Source organism: Terrapene carolina, unplaced genomic scaffold (genome assembly GCF_002925995.2).
Source record: "Terrapene carolina triunguis isolate 2854851 unplaced genomic scaffold, T_m_triunguis-2.0 Scaffold110, whole genome shotgun sequence".
NCBI lineage: Eukaryota > Metazoa > Chordata > Testudines > Emydidae > Terrapene > Terrapene triunguis.
This window is the reverse complement of record NW_020664461.1, coordinates 2,821,970-2,841,563: the sequence shown is the minus strand read 5'-3', so window position 1 is coordinate 2,841,563 and position 19,594 is coordinate 2,821,970. Positions and strand designations below refer to the sequence as shown.

Below are 19,594 nucleotides of genomic sequence, written 5' to 3'. Positions count from 1 at the left end.
CCTGAGAGACGCCTCCTCTGATTCAGAGTTCTCTATTCAGGGCTTTACCGTCCATTACCCTCCACCAGAGGCAATCCGTAGCTGTGGTTAATGGGGGGGGGGCACAAATGAAAGATTCAGGGGTGTCATGTGCCCCCCTCCGATTTCTTGGGACACTTCTGGCGTGGATGCCCAGCAGCAAGCAGGTAGCGCTCCCCTTGGGAGTGGCACACGCCTTGGGGAGGAAGCAGCTGGGTGGCTGGCTGCTGGCTGAACTCTTCCCCCACCACATGGAGCTGCTTCATCTTCCCTGCTGCTGGAGTTCCACACATCGCCTCTGCCCTCCACCCTGTGAGATTTTCATACATTGATAGATTCCAAGGCCAAAAGGGACCATTGTGATCTTCTGGTGTGACCCCCCTATATAACAAGCCATAGAATTTCCCCCAAATAATTCCTAGAACAGAACTTTTAGAAAAAATCTAATCTTGATTTAAAAATTGTGAGTGATGGAGAATCCACTGCAACCCTTGGTAAATTGTTCCAATGGTTAATTACTCTCAAAATTTATGCCTTATATCAGTCTGAATTTGTCTAGATGCAACTTCTGGCCATTCGATTGTGTCGTACCTTTCTCTGCTAGATTGAAGAACCCATTATTAAATATTCGTTCCCCATGCAGGTACTTACAGACTAATCAAGTCACTCCTTAACCTTCTTTTTGTTAGACTCAAGGAGCTCAGTCTATTTAGTTTATCACAATCCTTTAATCACTTTGGTGGCTCTTCCCCTCTCCAATTTATCAGCATCCTTCTTGAATTCTGTTCACAGTATTCTGGACATAGTATTCAAGCAGCAGTCACACCAATGCCAAATACAGAGATAAAATAACCTTCCTACTCGAAATTCCCATGCTTAAGCAGTCAAGGATTGCATTAGCTTTTTTTGGCCACAGAGTCACAGTGGGAGCTAATGTTCAGCTGATTATTCACCATCACCCCAAAATATTTATCAGAGTCACTGCTTCCCAGGATGGAGTTCCCCATCCTGTAAATATAGCCTACGTTCTTTATCCCAGAAGTATGCATTTACATTTAGCAGTAGTAAAAGGCATACCGTAGAACCTCAGTTATGATCACCTCCAGAATGGAGGTTGTTCGAAACTCTGAAATGTTCGTAACTCCAAACAAAATGTTCTGGTTCTTTCAAAAGTTTACAACTGAACATTGATTTAATACAGCTTTGAAACTTTACTGTGCAGAAGAAAAATGCTGCTTTTAACCATCTTAATTTAAATGAAACAAGCACAGAAACAGTTTCCTTAGCTTGTCAAATCTTTTTTAAACTTTCCCTTTATTTTTATTAGTATTTTACATTTAACACAGTACTGTGTTGTATGGTATTTGCTTTTTTTCAATCTCTTCTGCCTGATTACATACTTTCAGTTCCAAATGAGGTGTGTGGTTGATGGGTCAGTTCGTAACTCTGGTGTTAATAACTTTGAGGTCCTACTGTATTGTTTGCTGGTGCCTAGATTACCAAGCAATCCAGATTGCTCTGAATCAGTGACCTGTCCTCTTGCTTTTCTTGCCTCTTCCCAAATTTATCAGCAGCAAATTTTGGCAGTGATCACTCTGTTGTTAGATGCCAGGGACTGGTTCATTGCCTTTCACTTCCAAGATGCCTACTTTCAAATAGGTGTACAACCAGCACACTGGTGCTACCTCAGGTTCATAGTGAGCACTGATCATTACCCTGAGGCAGTCAGTGTGCCTACCTGTGGACAGGTTTGCCCTGATGTCTGGCCTGATCTCCACATTACATCAGAGCCCACAAACCAAGGTGGGGGCTTGTCTTCGGCTCACGGGACACATAGCGACCTACACTTTTGTAACTCTCGGTGCAAGGCTGCAATTCTGGTGTCTTCTAGCTGAGCTCCCGATGGCCTACGCCCCCAACAAGCCCAAGCTGTCCAGGGAGTTATTGTTCCCTTGAATGATACTCAACTCCATCAATTGGTGGTAGGACCCTCAAAAAGTGGGAACCTCTTTCTCACATTGATTTCCCAAACATGTCATCACCATGGGTGCCTGCCTTCTTTTGATGCTGGTGGGGGGGCACACCTAGAGAATGACACAGCGCAAGGCAGATAGACTCCTTGAGAATTGTTGCTACACATCAGTGTCCTTGAATTTTGAGCAATTTGCTATGTCTGACTTTGCTTCGCATCTCTCATCTGGGGCCAAGCAATCAGAGTGAGCAGCTATGTAATATATATCTTGCCAAAGAAGAGCAAAATCCCAAACCTTATGGGAAGAGTCAATGAGGTTTGGAATAGGTGCATAGCCCAGCAAATGAAGATCTCAGTGGTCTATATGCCGGGATCACAAAACACAACTGCATATTTGCTGAGCAGAATTTTCCATTAAGACCAGGAGTGAGCTGACCAATATAATTTTTTGAGAGATCTGCCTTATCTGGGTCTTCCTCAGGTGCCACACCCTCCAACTCAAAATGCCTCTGTCTTCTCAAGGGGTTGGAGGGAGGAACACTGTTGTGACTTCCTGGGAGATGCCCTTCCTGCCCTTTTGCTGTCAGGGTCTCTTGTATGCCTTCTCTCCAAATCCACGGATCCACAAAGCCCCGCCGAAACTGAACCAAGAGAAAGGAGTGATCATGTTTCATAGCCCTGGCATGGTTGAGACAGATGTGGTCTAATGACTGACTTCTGCCCCAGGAGTCAGATTCAATAACCCATCCTAGTGTATCATCCTGGCACCTCAAGGCCTGACTCCTTGTTGGTTCTCGGACCTAGAGCAGGAATGTTCTCCTGAAGTCCAGTGGGTTCTGTTAAATAGCAGGAAACCTACTACATGAAGGACTTGCAAAAGTGCTATGCTTTCAGATCTGGTGCATGCCTAGTGCTCCATATTGCCTACTGATTCTCCCCTAGTGGCTATCCTCAATTACCCACTAAACCTGAAATTGCTGGGACTGTCCCTGAGCTCTGTCAAGGTTCACTTAGCTGCCATCACCCCATTCCATTTGCCAAGTGAAGGTTTCTTGGTCTTCATGTATCCTATGACGCAAGATTCCTTAAGGGCCTCCACTGTGTGACCCTACCCCACCTGGGACCTCAATTTAGTGCCTAAGGCATAAAGAGGACCTCCCTTTGAGCCCATGGCAACCTGTTCACTACTTCATTTGTCCTTCAAGACTTCATTCCTTGTGGTAATCACCTTGGCCAGAAGGGTAGGGGAACTAGGAGCCCTCATGGCTGATCCGCTGTGACATTACCCAGGGTACAGTCTGGACTGATGAACAGCTGTGTCCCTTTAGTTCTCCAACCTGGGGTGCCTTTTACACTGCTTCAGTGTGAGAGTTACCACGCCTGGTTTCCTCTCACACAGGCTCCAGCATGTAAGTTACTCCTAGTTATATTATATGAGTGCTATAGCCAGCCACCCTTGAATTACACTGCAGAGCAACACCAGGAAATTACAAGTTGCAGACTTTCCCCCAGAAATGTATGTCTTGTACTGCCCAGCTCTCTCCTGGACAATACAAGCTCAAATAAAGTCTGTCATTTTATTAATAGAAAATATGCACAAATCCTGTATTCACAAATGGAGTTTCCCAAACACTTCAATCCAAACACACTGATTTAGATAAAACAATAAAACAAGTTTATTAACTACAAAAGAGAGATTTTAAATGACTACAAGTAATGAGGCATAAAAGTAATAATTGGTAAAAGAAAATAAAAGTAAAATACAACTAATGCCTAATTTAACAAGCTAAGTGAATTCAAAGCAAATGTCTCTTTCATCACGTTACAGCAGTCTTATTGTCTGAATTCCTTTCAGTCAGGATCCCTTCCCCAGTCCAAAGCTGTTTCCTTTGTTCTTCAAGTGTTGTCAGTGCCCTCATTAGAGAGAAAAGGAGGAATCATTTGGGGCATCTCCTTTCTCCTCTTATAATTCTTTCTCTTCTTTGCGAATCATCTCCAGCTGAGGTTCAGAGACAGAGGGTCTGTGTGGATGGGAACCCCCAGCTGTTTCTTTGTGAAGATGTAGATTTCACCCACGTTCTCTTTCCTGTCAAAGAATGGCCGCTTAACCAAGTGATGGTCTATTTCAGTGTTCTTCATTACAAGGCCTGTGAGCCAGTGGGGATCCCATCAACCCTAAGTGCGGCTCCCTAAGTTCCCTCTAAGCTCTTCTGCGCAGCTGGCTATAAATAGCCACGCAGCAGCTCTAAAGGGCCACGCAGCAGGGACCTGTAGAGGAGAGAGGTAGGGGGTGGGTGGGAACTGGGGAGGGGAGCAATTTGGAGCTTGCGGGGCTGCTGTGGGCCTCTCCCCCGGCCCCGGAGCTCCCGTGCCGCCTGCCGGCAGCGGGGAGAGAGCCCCCTTCCCCCCAGAGCTCCCATGTCGCCTGCCGGCAGTGGGGAGAGAGCCCCCTTCCCCCCAGACCTCCAGTGCCACCTGCCGTCAGGGAGAGGACTGGGGGGAGTCCTCTGGCCCCAGCCCCGGGGCAGCCTGCCTGCACCCCAAACTCCTCATCCCCAGCCCCAATCCAGAGCCTGCACCCCCAGCCAGAGCCCTCATCCTTCCTGCATCCCAGCCCTGAGCCCCCTCCTGCACCCTGAACCCCTCATCACCAGCCCCACCCTGCAGCCCTCACCTCCACACCCCAACCCTCTGCCTCAGCCCCGAGTCCCCTCCTGCACCCCAAACCTATCATCCCCAGCTCTACCCTAGAACCCTCACCCCCAGCCAGAGCCCTCACTCCCGCACCCTACCCTCTGCCCTACCCTGGACCACCTCCTCGGCCCCACCACATGTGGCTCTCACATTGAAGGTTTTTTGCCAAAGTGGCCCCCACTTCAAAAATAGTGAAGATAACTGGTCTATATGATTTTGTTGACATCTGGCTGAGGCATTGGCTAGTGTTTTGTCACTGGGGAACTGGTTTGTGACTGCTCCCCCCAAACATGGAACATGTCTTAGTAATACCATACAGAGGAATCCTATAACTTTACATTAAATGTTGCCATACATATTTTACCAGGACAATAATGATCAACAAACTGACTTTTCAAATGATAATTCACAAGGCATACTTTGTACAAAATTTAACAGCCCTGAAAAAGGGGTGAATATAGAGGTACAGACTCTAACCCACCATATATAGTATTTCATCCAGATAAAGTTATGTTCCGTCACCCCCTCACTTCATCCCTAAAGTGTTATCAATCAGGACATTCTCTCCGAGACTAAGTGGGTGTCGGGGGGGGGGGTGCATTTTGTCATGGAATGAGTCCTTTGGGCTGCACCCCCCCTCCTAGAGTCGCTGCTCACTCCACAAAGGCTCATTCTACTTCCGTTGCCCTCTCTAGGAAGGTACCCATCAAGGACATTTGCAGGCAGTCACCCGCTCCTCCATTCACATGTTTTCACAGCATTATGCCTTACTCCATGCCTCCAGGATGGATGCAGCCTTTAGTGAAGCTGTTCTACACTCTGCACTGGGTACACCTCCTCAGCACCCTGCTCCACATTAAGGCACTACTTGGGAATCTCCTCATGTAGAGCACCCATAGGAACAATAACTCAGGGAAGGAGAGGTTGCTTACTTTGTACAAACTGGAGTTATTTGAGATGTTTTGTCCTGTGGGTGCTCCACTGCCTGCCATCCTTTCCCTTCTGCTTTGGAGTTTTTAACCATACTCTGTGGTGGTTAAGGAACTGGCGTGGCACAGGTCGGCTCCTCCCTATATGCTCTTGTACCAGAGCACAAGGACATGTATGGTGCAGGCGTGGAGCTGCAGGCACTACTAGCAGAAAAGTCTATGATTGAGAGCGTGCAGGTGTGCGCACATCGTCATGTGGAGCACCCATATGGACAAAACATCTCAGAATTCCAGTTACTGTATAAGGTAAGTAACCTCAACCTCTCCTTCTCCATCTCCACTGAGGGCAGGACAGAAAGAAATCTGCTTAATCTGCAGCAAGGGAGATTTAAGTTAGATATTAGGAAAAGCTTTCTAACTATAAGAATAGATAAATATTGGAATAGGTTACTGAGAGAGATTGTGTAATCCCCGCCATTGGAGGTTTTTCAGAACATCTTAGACAACACTTGTCAGGGATGGTCCTAGGTATACTTGGTCTTTCCTCAGTTGTGGGGGATGGATAGATGATCACTTCCATCCCTACATTTCTATGATTAGTTTCTAGGCAAATTGTCTGTTTTCTGAAACCTGTTTAGTTGGTTCTTACAGACTTTTGTTTGTGGTGTTTTTTTTCCCCCCAAGGATGTGGTAACAGAATCCACTCCATTACGGTGCAGAAAGCTCAGTAACCCGGACATCTTTTCATCCACTGGGAAAACTAAACTCCATCGTCAGCTAAGTCAAGATGACTGCAAACTGCGTCGGGGTAGCCTGGCCAGCTCTCTGTCAGGTAAGCTGCTTCAAACAGTACTCCTCTGATGATTGATCAAATATCAAATGCACGGTATTTTGTAAGAGTACAAAAACTGTCATAGGGTTGTTCAACATATCCTTTCTTCCAATGAAAACAAGGAGCCATTATTAAGTGTTGACATTCTGCTTGCTGCTGTGCAAAACACAAATGAGGATACACTCCCTGCTCAGAGGAGTTTAAAAAAACAACCAAAACAAATAGAATGGTTCATTAAAAGTCTCTTAAAATGTAAAATTATTCTCTTATTTAGAGAGGAAAATCATTTAATGCATAAGAATATGATCGTTCCAAATGCTAGGAATGACATGGAAGAAGATTCAGAGTTATGTGGAAGGAGGATATAAAAGGAACTATTAGGAGGGAGTCTAGGGTGGAGTGAGGAGGAGGAAAAGAGCAGAGATATCATGAATGATAATTAGAACCCCTTACTAGATACCCAAAAAGCTACATTCCCACAGTTGAGAAAGAAGGTTGTACTGGTTAAAAACCTGAGCTGGTTTAGAATAGAAGTGAAGGCAGCTATAAAAAAATAAAAAAAAAGTGCAAGAACGATGAAGGTGATAGTAATGAATACAAATGAGAAGTTAGGAATTGTAGCAAATTGATAAGGGAAGCCAAGGGGGACGCAGAGAAATCTGTAGCCTGCGAACTTAAGGACAATAAGGAGCTTTTAAAATATATTAGGAACAAAAGAATCCTGACAATGGTGTTGGTTTATTACTATGTGGCAATGGTAGAACTATCAATAATAATGCAGAAAAAGTAGAAGTATTCATTAAGGAAATCTGTGCTGTCTTTGGGGAAAAAACAGATAATATAGTCTTATCCTATGGTGATAATTCCTTCGATTCCACTAGTATCTCTGGAGGATGTTAAAACAGCAGCTGTTAGACAGACATTTTTAAATTAGTAGGTACGGATAACTTGTATCCAAGATTTGTAAAACAGCTTAGCTGAGAAGATTACTGAACCATTGATTTTGATTTTCAGTAAGTCTTGGAGCACTGGAGAAGTTCCAAAAGACTGGAAGACAGGTGATGAAGGAAGGATTTAGGAAGGAAAATCAGTTGCACACATACAAAATGGGAAATGACTGCCTGGGAAGGAGTACTGCAGAAAGGGATCTGGGGGTCATAGTAGACCACAAGCTAAATATGAGTCAACAGTGTAACACCTGTTAAAAAAACAAACAAACAAACAAAAAACATAATTCTGGGATGTATTCGCAGGAGTGTTGTAAGCAAGACACAAGAAATAATTCTTCTGCTCTACTCTGCTCTGATTAGGTTTCAACTGGAGTATTGTGTCCAGTTCTGGGCGCCACATTTCAGGAAAGATGTGGAGAAATCGGAGAGTCCAGAGAAGAGCAACAAAAATGATTAAAGGTCTAGAAAACATGACCTATGAGGGAAGATTGAAAAAATTGGGTTTGTTTAGTCTGGAGAAGAGAAGACTGAGAGGGGGCATAACAGTTTTCAAGTATATAAAAGGTTGTTACAAGGAGGAGGAAGAAAAATTGTTCTCCTTAACCTCTGAGGCTAGGACAAGAAGCAATGGGCTTAAATTGCAGCAAGGGCGGTTTAGGTTGAGCATTAGGAAAAACTTTCTAACTATCAGGGTGGTTAAGCACTAAAATAAATTGCCTAGGGAGATTGTGGAATCTCCATCATTGGAGATTTTTAAGAGTAGGTTAGACAAACACCTGTCAGGAATGGTCTAGATCATTAGTCCTGCCACGAGTGCAGGGGACTGGACTAGATGACCTCTCAAGGTCCCTTCCAGTTCTATGATTCTATGATGTGCCAATTGTTAAAAAGGGTAAATAGGATGACCCGGTTAATTATAGGCATGTGAGTTTTACAGAACTTTGTAGGGGAAGAATTAGAAGCTTGATGCAGAAGATGAAAGGAAGCAAGTTTGAGGGATTCAAAGAGGAGTGTGATAAGTTCTTACTTACCCACACCTCAAACACTTTTCACTTCTAAAGCCCCCTTGGCAACCACTGACTCTCTCCTTTGCATATTCTATCATGCTGCCCCTTGTGCTTGGAATTAACTCTTTTCTGGTGTGCCAAATTACTTGCCTTTTTCCTTTTTAAATCGTCTTCAAATGCATTCTGTCATTGAAGCCTTTCAGTAATGATTTCTTACACATTTTCACAGCTATAAGTTTTCACTATTTTCTGGGTATTACAAGTTTCAACTGTCTTTTATATCTGAATTAATTTGTAAGATCTTCTGGGAAGATCTTGTAAATATATGTATAGCTCTCAGCGTGTTTTCTGAGATCAGTAAGATATTGGATTTACAGAACAAATTCATGTGAATGGTTTAACTATAGTAAAATAAAAAGATTTTTGTATCAAATGTTTAGCTAATCAGGTCCTTTTTACTAGCAAGGTTTTTAGAGTATTTTTTTACATCCTTACAGTTGTGTTCTTTGGTGTACTGTAGAAATTGTTTCCTTAAAAACACTATTACCACCTTCTTTAATAGTTTGTATGTATACATTGTGTATTAATTTTTTTCCTTTTGGCAAAAGTTATTTTTCTTAAGGCTGAAATTTTTTGCTTATTCCCTTTAATCTATCATCAGGTAATGTAGTTTACTTTCTGCTGTAGAGCCAGAGAAGGCAGATGGTCCAGTGACTAGAGTGATAACCTGGAACTTGGGAGACCTGGATTCAATTCCCTGGTCTGCCACAGGGTGTCTGAGCAAATTACCTAGTCCTTATGTCTCAGTTTCCATGTGTAATATGGGGATAATTCTTCGTCTTCTTCCCCCCCTCCTCCCACCACCACCACCGAAAGATGGATACATTAAAGAGTCTGAGCTGTTTAGATACTATGGTTGAAGGGTCATATAAGTGCCTAAGATGAACAGGATCACAAGAACGCACTTTTGATTTGAGTCGGCTATACATAAGTCACTGTTAGGTGTTGGCTGTTTTTTAATAATAGCAATAGGGTAAGGGAGTATTTATTTTTACCAAAAAAACCAAAACAAAAACCAACAGCCCACCCCAACAGTGCCATAGCAAGAAATTTGGAGGCTACCTGCGAGAGAACCTAGCGAGTCCCCTTTCCATTAATAACATTCCATTACCAATTTAATCGAAGTATGCAAATAATGACAATCCACAACTAGTAGTTGGCTGTGACTACCTTTGAAGCTAAACAAATAAAAAAATAAATAGCCTGTTTATGCTGAGTAATGGAGTGCTCTATTGATGAATTCTTCTGTTATGTGCTTGAAGTCCAGTGTCTTGCAAATGTCACTTTCTATGGACAATGTAGTCAGTCTTACTAAACGTTCTTGAGACATGGTAGACCTCAAATATGTTTTTATTGACTTAAGTTTTAAGAAACTTCTTTCTGCCAGTGCCATAGAGATTGGAGCTGTGAGAAACACCTGCAGAGCAATACACATGTTTGGGTACAGCGTGGACAAACTGCTTCTGGAAATGAATTGAAGTGTCTCAAGTGCATCGGTAAAACACCAGAAAGACTCTGGAGTTATGTACCAGGTCGTACCCGTCTATATTCACAATACAGCCATCAGAACTTGTCAGAGTTGATTCTAGGTTACTGTGCAATTTTTCTAACATGCTTGATGGAAAAAAGTTTGGTATGTTTCTCATATTACACAGGAATCCAAACTCGTTCACGTGTTCTCACAAAAATGAAAAACATTGTCCCGGATTCAGGAGAGCAGCGTCTATAGCAATATTGAAGAAGTCAAATTTAAATCTCTCTTCTGCATTGCCAGTGACTTGATCCTCTGCTTTGTAGCTTTGCAATTTATTACTGCGGATTCATGTTTCAGCTAGTTCTGCAGACACTGACATTTTTTCTGCTATCTGTTTAGCAGTTAACACCTCTTCAAATCAATTTTCATGATAATTCTGTTTGTCCCAGTAATTTTAATTGATATGCTGACTTCATCAAGACCAAGCATTGAGCTCTATTTTTGCAATTTTAATTTTAAGCAGTAAGCTTTTACAAGCCACAAGTGAGACTGAACTGAAATGAGGAGAGTTCATCTGCCAGTGATCTACTTTTGCATATATACCCCATTATCTTTAGTCATTTCTTTCAAATTCAGTAGTACTGTTTGTGTACACTGTGCCTGAAACTGCAGAACTTTGATATTTCCAATTTTGCTCTCTGCCAGGAACAAAAAATGCCTTTTTGTTCTTTTGAATTAAATGAACTTGCACATCTTGATGCTGTCCACTCATGTTAACTCCAGTATCATATCCCTGTCCCTTGCAGTTATCCAATGTTATACCATGTCTGGATAACTCTTAAAGTATCTCATCTAACAGAGCCTTTTTGGTAGTTTCCTCTATGTTCAGAAATGATAGCAATTGCTCTTCAATCTTGACTTCTGTCTCTTGGATATTAACATACTTGAAAATGACAGACATTTGTTCCTCGTGACTGATAGCAGATGTACAATACAAAATATTGGAGTAATACTTCATTTTGTTTATGTTGCTAATTGCACCTGTTACCTTTTGCGATAACTTCAAAATGATACTTTGTATTGTGGGGCTTATGTATTGGTGTCTTTCTTCTTTAGTAAAGAACCATCTTGTGTTCCTCCATCACAGGCTCAAATTTAGCCATTAATTGGACTTGGCCTAAAAAGTTTCCATTTCCACTCATTAAGTTTTTCCACGGATCCACAAAATGCTGGGTTCTGTTAAGTTAAGTGAAGAACAATGGCCACAATTCTTTTAAATACACCTTGCAAGTATTGTCTCTTAGTTTTGAGCCATGATTGTGAAGTCGGGTCAATTGCAGATTCAATTTTCAGTCATGGTTCCAATTCTCTCCACTTTACTTTGTATCTGATTGAACATGATTTTTCTCATGAGTTTTGAGAGGTTTGTGGTTATATTGCCATTACTGAAAACCACCATCAATGAGACTGTGCTGACCACCACCAAATAATTTGCAACAAAAACAGAATATTGCATCCTCTTTACTGTAATATATGAGCCAGTGCCATTGTACATTTTTCAATTTTCTTACATAATTTTCTTCTGTGAACCTGCTTCCATTGTGACTTGGAAAACTTTTACCTTAACTTGCAGCGGTCCATGTTTCAGTATGGTTATTCTTGCTTTGTCATGGATGAATTTTGGGCCATGTTGAAGGATCACTGACATTAAAAGGGGATACTGAAATTAGTGGAATGTCTTCTGAGTTGTGACTACTCTCTTCCACTTGCTGAGATATAGCAGCTGTAACGATGCTGGTTCTGATGGGACCCAACTGAGAGTGCCAGTTCAGGACAAATTGCTTGAAGCAGGGCAGTTACAGCCCAAGGCTGGGGTTTTTCCACCTCTAAGGCAAACCAAACCAGCCAGACAGAGAGGACTTTGGTTTTACCCCACTGGCTAACCACAAGTCACAGAAGCAATTCCCCTAGACACTCCAGTTTCCCGGTATCACCACCACTGCCACTCGTTATGGGGACGAATGGTTATGAAAACCAATATCCCAGTAAAAGAAAAAAGGTTCTCTTGATCCCAAAGGACCAAGCCCCAGACCCAGGTCAATATACAAATCAGATCTTACCCACAAATCATGCTGTTGCCAATCCTTTAGAATCTAAAATCTAAACGTTTATTCATAAAAGGAAAAAGATATAGATGAGAGCTAGAATTGGTTAAATGGAATCAGTAATGGCAAAGTTCTTGGTTCAGGCTTGGTTCAGCAGCGATAGACTAAACTGCAGGTTCAAATCAAGTCTCTGGAGTCCATCCACAGCTGGGATGGGTCATCAGTCCTTTGTTTAGAGCTTCCGTTTGTAGCAAAGTCCCTCCAGAGGTCAGAAGCAGGATTGAAGACTAGATGGAGATGAGGCATCAGCCTTTTATAGTCTCTTCCAGGTGTAAGAACATGTCTTTGTCCTTACTGTGGAAAATTACAGCAAAATGAAGTTTGGAGTCACATGGGCAAGTCCCTGCATAGTTTGCTGAGTCGCAAGGTATATCTGCCTTCCCTCAATGGGTCAATTGTATAGCTGATGGTCCTTAATGGGCCATCAAGCAGTCTAGGCAGTGCCGACACCAGCTTGTCTGCGGTGTCACCCAGAAGCATAGCATAAGTTTGAAATACAGACAGTATAGAGCCAATATTCATAACTTCAACTACAAAAATGATACACACATGTAGACAGCATAATCATAACCAGCAAACCCCCTCCATAGACCCCTTACACGACAACCTTTATACAATATTTGCTGCAAATATATAACAGTGGTCGCAACAGTGATCTATACAGTTACAGATTATGTCAATAACATCACAGCGGCATAATGATCAGATAATGTTTCTTGCTTCTTATTTTCTTCATGCCCCTCTAAGTTCCCCCCGCCCCCCCTTGATTGGTTTCCTGGACTGATTCTACATTAGAAGAGGTGCCAGGAGTCAAAAACCTCACAAGTGCACCTTTGTCTCTTAATCTGATCCGGTTTCTCTTTTTTCCTTCCTTTTTGCCACACCTGAGGTAAATTTTTAAAAACCTTCTGGCATCTTATGGAACAGGATCTGGCTGTGCACACATTTAGAACTATAGGACAAAAATGGGAATGAAGTGATGCATAGAGGGCCACATCCAGCCCTCTCATCTATCCCCCTCCTCGTGTCGCTCTCTCATCATAAGACAATAACAGGAGGACATTGAACTAAATTGAAAGGGAATACAGATATTGAATTAAAAGGGAACTTTTTAGGCTCCCCCTGGGGAAAGGTCCCTCACCCTCTCCGATCTACTGATCTTCACTGGGGTCCGGACCACTGCAATCCATCCCATAAATAATAAAAATCCTCAGAGTTTTAGTCTTTGTAATCACAGAGCATTCATATGCACTGTGCACTTAATGTTAAACAGCTGCATAACATGTAACAAGTATCTGCAACTGTAAAGCAGAAATGCAAAAGCTCACCTCAAGCAGGGAAAATACTATCTCTAAGAAACAGAGTTAGGTGGCTTCGGTGGGGTTTCCCAACCAGTCATGGCTAGGGAATGTACTGTCGCTGTAGGGACTGCGTGTGTCTAAGGAGTTCAACCAGGTGTATCCTCCTACTCTGTTTACTTTGCATCTGCAATAGCACTGTGATTATGCAAAGGGACATATAAATGCCAAGTATCCCATAATTGCACTACATTTAGTCTGCCCTGCATCATTTGAAATAGCCTAGAAACTACAGACTGGATCTTAGGCCCCCTTTTGATCTGAGGCCATCTGCTGCCACAGGTTTCATAGGGTGGGTTGCTACAGCACTGACAAAACCTCAAACTCCGACACATTTGTATTCAAGTAGAGATGTCCTGAAGCCTCTAATCATTTGATGGAGGTAGAAAATTTGAGTCTAAACTGTAAGAGGTTGTGCTGGTGACTTAGACTCTTTCCTTTGAGTTGGTACTGAAACCATGTTCAAACCTAGTATTTGGGGGGCACTGAGCTGCTAGAGGTGCAGTCTGATGTGGACATTCAAAGCCTAGGTACTGACCAGTTGTTGATGTGAAAGTAGAGTTGTTAGTCTGTCCTGTCCAAATTCCAGCTCTGACATTCTGCTTACCAAACTTCCCGTTAAGAGCTGGGTGAAAAATTTTCATCGGAATGATTTTCTGATAAAACATGTCCTTTTTGTAAAATGGGAATTTTCTATGGAAAAATTTTAGTTTTGTGCCAAAAATTTGGTTTTTCCATTGTGAAAATTGAAACGACAACTGCCCTCCAGGAAGGCCTCGTCAGCTGCACTTTTTACCAGTGAAATTGACAAAGGCTTTCATGGAGGGTTGCTGCAGCGGAGTGCCTTGACTCTCTGCCTCTCATGGTATGTCTGCACTGCAGTGTAAGCCTGAGCTCAGATTCAGGCTTGAGCCCAAATTGCCCTTCTGTCTACACACACATCTCTTGGATTTGGTCTTGGACCTAGAGTTCTAGGATACTCTGTGAGTGGAAGGTTCCAACCCGAGTGAAGCTGGGACTCAGGGTTCAATCCCTATTGCTTTGCAGTGTAGCTGAAGTTCCACTTGACCTGGGTCCTGGGAGTTCACCAAAGGTATCCCACAATCCTATGGGCCAACTTCCTTTGTCCTCTCTATCCCAAGAATCTCCAATTGACTCAAGTGAAAATGAAAGCCACCCCCCTTGGTCATACAGCAGCTGCTCAGTGAGTCAGTGTTAACTCTTCCTTTGTCTTCTGACCACCGAGCTGCAAATACACCATCAGAGAGCCTTCTGTGTTTGCAATACTGACCAGCCAGAAAAAGCTTTTTGCTAAGCATGCTGCATCATGGTCACTGGAGCACAGCCAGATTTTGGTGAATCTCTGGTGTGAGGTCAGCACGACTGTGGACTTGAGTAGGATTGCCAGAAATACTATGCATATCAGCAAATAGTGAAGAAGATGGCAGCTTTGCAAATTTACCACACTGGTGATCTGTCCGGGGAGCGAATTAAGTGGTTCAAGAGTGAGTGAGTGGAGGACCAAGGACCAGAACTGACCTCGTGCAACTCACCAATACCGTGCCTGTTTTATGAGGAATTTGATCAGATGCTGGGCACCGCACCAAGGATAGAGTCACCTGGGGAGCACAATGACCTGTTCAGCTGGGATGGTGCCCTGGTGAACCCAGAATCCAGCATGCGGACTTATGGAAGGCAGTAGCAGGTGCCAAGCAAGTACCATGAAGTCACTCTGTTGCTGAAACCGTCCCCAGAGCAGGCTTTGGAACAGGTTCAGCAGCAAATTCTGTTTGCCGCACCTGAGGAACATCCTGCTGCAGACACCAAGGGGCTGGAAGCCGCCTCTGAGCCCGGTAAGTTTCTAGCTCCATGTTAATGGAATAATGGGAGGAATTTCCACTCTATGAACCAATGCAAAATTTATGAGACCCCCTGGCTAGCAGCATGTATCCGCTAATGCCGGACTGTATCCCAACGACTTGGTGTCCACCCTTCCCTTCCTCCCCGCTACGTGGAGTTTAAAGTGGTGACTGGGAAATGCCAACAGTAAAGTACACCTTTAAAGAGTATTTTTACTGGAAAGGCACAGATTTTTTTGCTAGGGTAATTCCTGTTTCTTAAAAATATTACATTGCTGTATCTTTAAGTTTGCTGCTCTGTAATCCCTCAAAGGTCTATGGAGCTAGAAACAGTGAACTTTGTGTGTGTGTTTGGGAAAATGTTTTCCATTTCCAAATCTAGTCCATTTCAGTTAGAGATACATAGTACATAGAATAGGGGATAAAATAATTTGTCCCAAGTATGAGTGGGATTTGAATTTTTGTCCAGAAATGTGCTGGGGGGTTGGGAGGAGGAAGGCTGTGGAGTTTTGCGTATTTGCATGCAACCGTAACAGGATAAGCCATGTGGAAGCTAACACAGCAATCCTGTTGATTCCCTCATGAATTCTGACCCAATCCTGCATGCTGATAGCTGCAAACTTTTCCTGAAGCAAGAACTGCAGATGGGTAGTCATGTTGCGAGGAAGGGCGTATTTTCCAGGGCAGTAAACTTGCACTGCTTGAATATTATTTTTTATATTTATTTTTCAATGATTTTAATAAGTTTAGGCCTTAAACTTATTAAACACATTTAATTTGAATAAAAATCTATTTTTTTTTTAAATAATAGATGATCTATCATGTGCGCACGGTCACACAAGAAATCTGTGGCAAAGTGGGGACTTGAACCCAGGTCTCCAAATCCTTGCTTTTGTTGTCCTCTATTTTAAGTAATGTAGTAAAACTACAGGCTCTTCCTCGTTTAACTGTAAATAAGAGTATACTAGATGTTTGAGAATTTGCTCATAGCAGTTTTGGGATTCTTGGAATATGAATAACAGGAACGTTACACTCCCACTGTCTATGCCAAAAAAGGGAAAGCAATCAAATATGGATGGAACATAAAGTTCTGAAAGATAAATTCTGCCTATAGCTTAAGTAATGCTATTCCATATATCAGCAATATGACTGGTTTAAAGGCAAGAGATGTTATGTATCATTGTTACTTAATTTTTAAGGAATGTAGTCTTAGTCTGTTAAAGATATGTACAGTATCTTTCTTCAAACTTTTTTGAAAGTTGACGTTTAAACAGCTCCGAGAGACTTACTGTAAAAGGTACAAAATGTATTCGTACTGCAGAAGGTGTTGCAAATGGTGATGAGGAATGTATAATGTTCCTCTTGGTTGGAAATTTGCTAATTTAAAGAGCTGCTTATTAGTGTAGTTACTGGAATGCTAGGAAAACATGAGGTCTATTCCCTTTTCCTAAAGCAGGCTAGATATTTGAGGCTGTTGTGAATTCCAGCATGGGGAATTTTGTAAATGTATGTATCTGACAGTAGTAGCAGAACGTAAGTAGAAATGTTGGGGATATAATTCAGTCTTCTGAACAATAGTGTGACTAGTTACATTCTTAAGTCAAGTTTACTATTTATATTTATCTGTCCTGATTTAAATTTATCCAACACCCAGAAGGTCAAGGACTAAGCCATTTACACCAAGTGAAAGAGAACTGAAATTATGATGCCTTCAAAGACCCACCCTCTGCAATAAAAAGGAGTAAAGAAGTTGCGTTGTCTGTTGTGTGTTGTATTTAATTGTAGCATTATCAATCATTTTCCTGTTAAATAAACTTAAACTTCAAACATCTCTTTTGCTTTTGTTACACTTTCTTTTCCTTAAAAGTGGGTGGGTGGGTAATCTATCCTGACCTAAAACTCCATCTGTGAGATTTCATACAGATCATTTGCAGTTGGGCTATATAGTGTGGGAGAGTCAAAATCAAATGTATATAATCAAGCTTATAAAAGAAGGTTTTTCTCAGTCTCAATTATAGAATAGACTGGTGTCTTCTCATAATGATTAATCAAATAGAGTTGTGAAAGTTGGAGTGTACTTTAGTCTCCATGAGAGTGTAGAATTTGGGTGGCTGTGAGTTTCCCTGTTGAGGACCTAGTATGGAACGTAGTGAAACTATGGAAGATACCTCTCAAGATCCAGCAGGTCCAAAGGAATGGGAAGAGGTACAGGATGTGTGGATGGCAGCTTGGCCCAACCTGTAAGAAAATCAAACTTGCCAACAAAGAGTTCTCTAGCCATCCAAGGAAGACAAATGATCCTTGTTGGGGATTCAGTGCTCAGAAAAATCGAAAGAACATTCTGCAGGGGACAAGTGGGCAACAGGACAGTATAGTGCCTTCCCGGAGCCAAGACACAAGACTCTAAGATTGGATAGGCTTCTGAAGCCTGCAGGCAAGGATCCATTGGTGATGGTTCATATTAGCACTAATGAGATATCCGTCATGAGATATCCTGCAGATAGTAGATGATTTCAGGGAACTTGGAAGAGTGCTTTGACATTCTTCTTCAGCACTCTTCTCTGAGGTGCTTTCTGTCACAAAGGAAGACAGAAGGCAGAAGATTCTGAAAGTGAATTACTGGCTAGGTAAGTGGTGCAGGGTGGAGGATTTTGGTTTTGTGGAACATTGGTCCACCTTCTATGGGGGAGTTTGGATGGCCTCTACCTCGGCAGAAGAGGGTCCAATCTCCTCAGAGACAGGCTGGCTTAGAGTAGTCAGGAGGGGTTAAACTAGTAGCAAAAGGGAAGGTAAAAAGAGGGAAGATATGAGCACTCAGCACAAAATTGAGAGGTTGAGAACAAAATTAATCAAGGAACCAAAGGACGTGAAGAGAAGAAATTTTTGAATTGCCTATACAGCAATGCTAGGAGCCTGGGTAACAACAAGAGGATTTGGAATTGCTCCTTTATGAGTATATATTCTATGTAGTTAGTATTACAGAAACATGGAGGGATGATTCACATGATTGGAATGTTAAAACTAATGTTTATAACCTATTTTGGAAGAATTGAGTGGGCAAAAGGGGAGGGCGTGTGGTGTTTCCAAGTCACTGATAACTTGGAAGAAAATGATCTTGAATGCTTATGAATCAGTGTTCTATCAGATAAAGGACAAGATAGAGTACCAGCTGGTGTCTGCTATAGACCACCAAATCACACTAGGAAACAGGATTACTGCCTCCTTACTCACCTATTTAATATGTAGGGAAAAAAATCCTGTGATATCCTGGGGGATTTCAATTTGAGTGACCTGCTGGAGGTCTCATGTTGCAGAATTTCTAAACATTATAGATGACCTCAAAAAGTGCTGCAGCCAACACAATGGAATTCTATATTAGACCTTGTTCTAACACATAAAGAGGAACTGATCACAGAATTAAAAAATGGTAGCTTAGATACAAGTGATCATGACTGGTCACATTTATAATATGCAAATAGTATAAAGTCCAGACCATTAACATATTCACGTGGTACTTTAATAGGGCCAAATTCAGGAAGTTGAAAACAATTATGAGCCAAATCATTTGGGAGGAAGATTTTAATCAGAAAAATGTGCATGATAATTGGGAATCATTTAAGACCACCTTCCTAGAAGCCCAAAAAGCCACAAGCCAACAAGCGAGGAAGGAGGCTGTACTGGTTAAAAAAAACAACCTGGTTTGGAAGGGAAGGGAAGGCCGCTGTAAAAACAAAGAAATTTATATATAATACATGGAAGAAAGGGGTACTTGATATTGATGAATATAAATCAGAAGTTAGGAATTGTAGAAAATTGATAAAGGAAGCCAAGGGACACAAGGAGAAACTTATGACCAGAAGAGTTTAGAACAATAAGGAATTTAAGTACACCTCTACCCCGATATAACGCGACCCGATATAACACGAATTCGGATATAACGCGGTAAAGCAGCGCTCCGGGGGGGCGGGGCTGCGCACTCCAGTGGATCAAAGCAAGTTCGATATAACGTGGTTTCACCTATAACGCGGTAAGATTTTTTTGGCTCCCGAGGACAGCGTTATATCGGGGTAGAGGTGTATATTGGGAACAAAAAGTTCTGCTTTGAGGAGTGTCCCTGTGAGTGTTCCACTTTAGGTGTCTTGGCACCCTGCGCTTCTGGTCAGAAACTTGTGGTAGCAGTGCTCTGGTTAGCCGCGCATGCACAGCAGCTGTCTCATGCCGCTCCGAGCAGTTACCTCAAGTGTGCAGCCAACCATTACCCAGTTCCTTCTCTACC

General features: G+C 42.3%; 1 protein-coding gene across 1 annotated transcript in view; it reads left to right on the top strand.

Moving 5' to 3' along the window:
- The window catches only part of MAST2 (microtubule associated serine/threonine kinase 2), a 326,453-nt gene that overhangs the window by 25,277 nt on the left and 281,582 nt on the right, over positions 1-19,594 (top strand). The window contains exon 2 of the mRNA XM_026651972.1: positions 6,298-6,445. Within this exon, the coding sequence (XP_026507757.1) occupies positions 6,298-6,445 (148 nt within the window). The remainder of the gene's footprint in view (positions 1-6,297; positions 6,446-19,594) is intronic.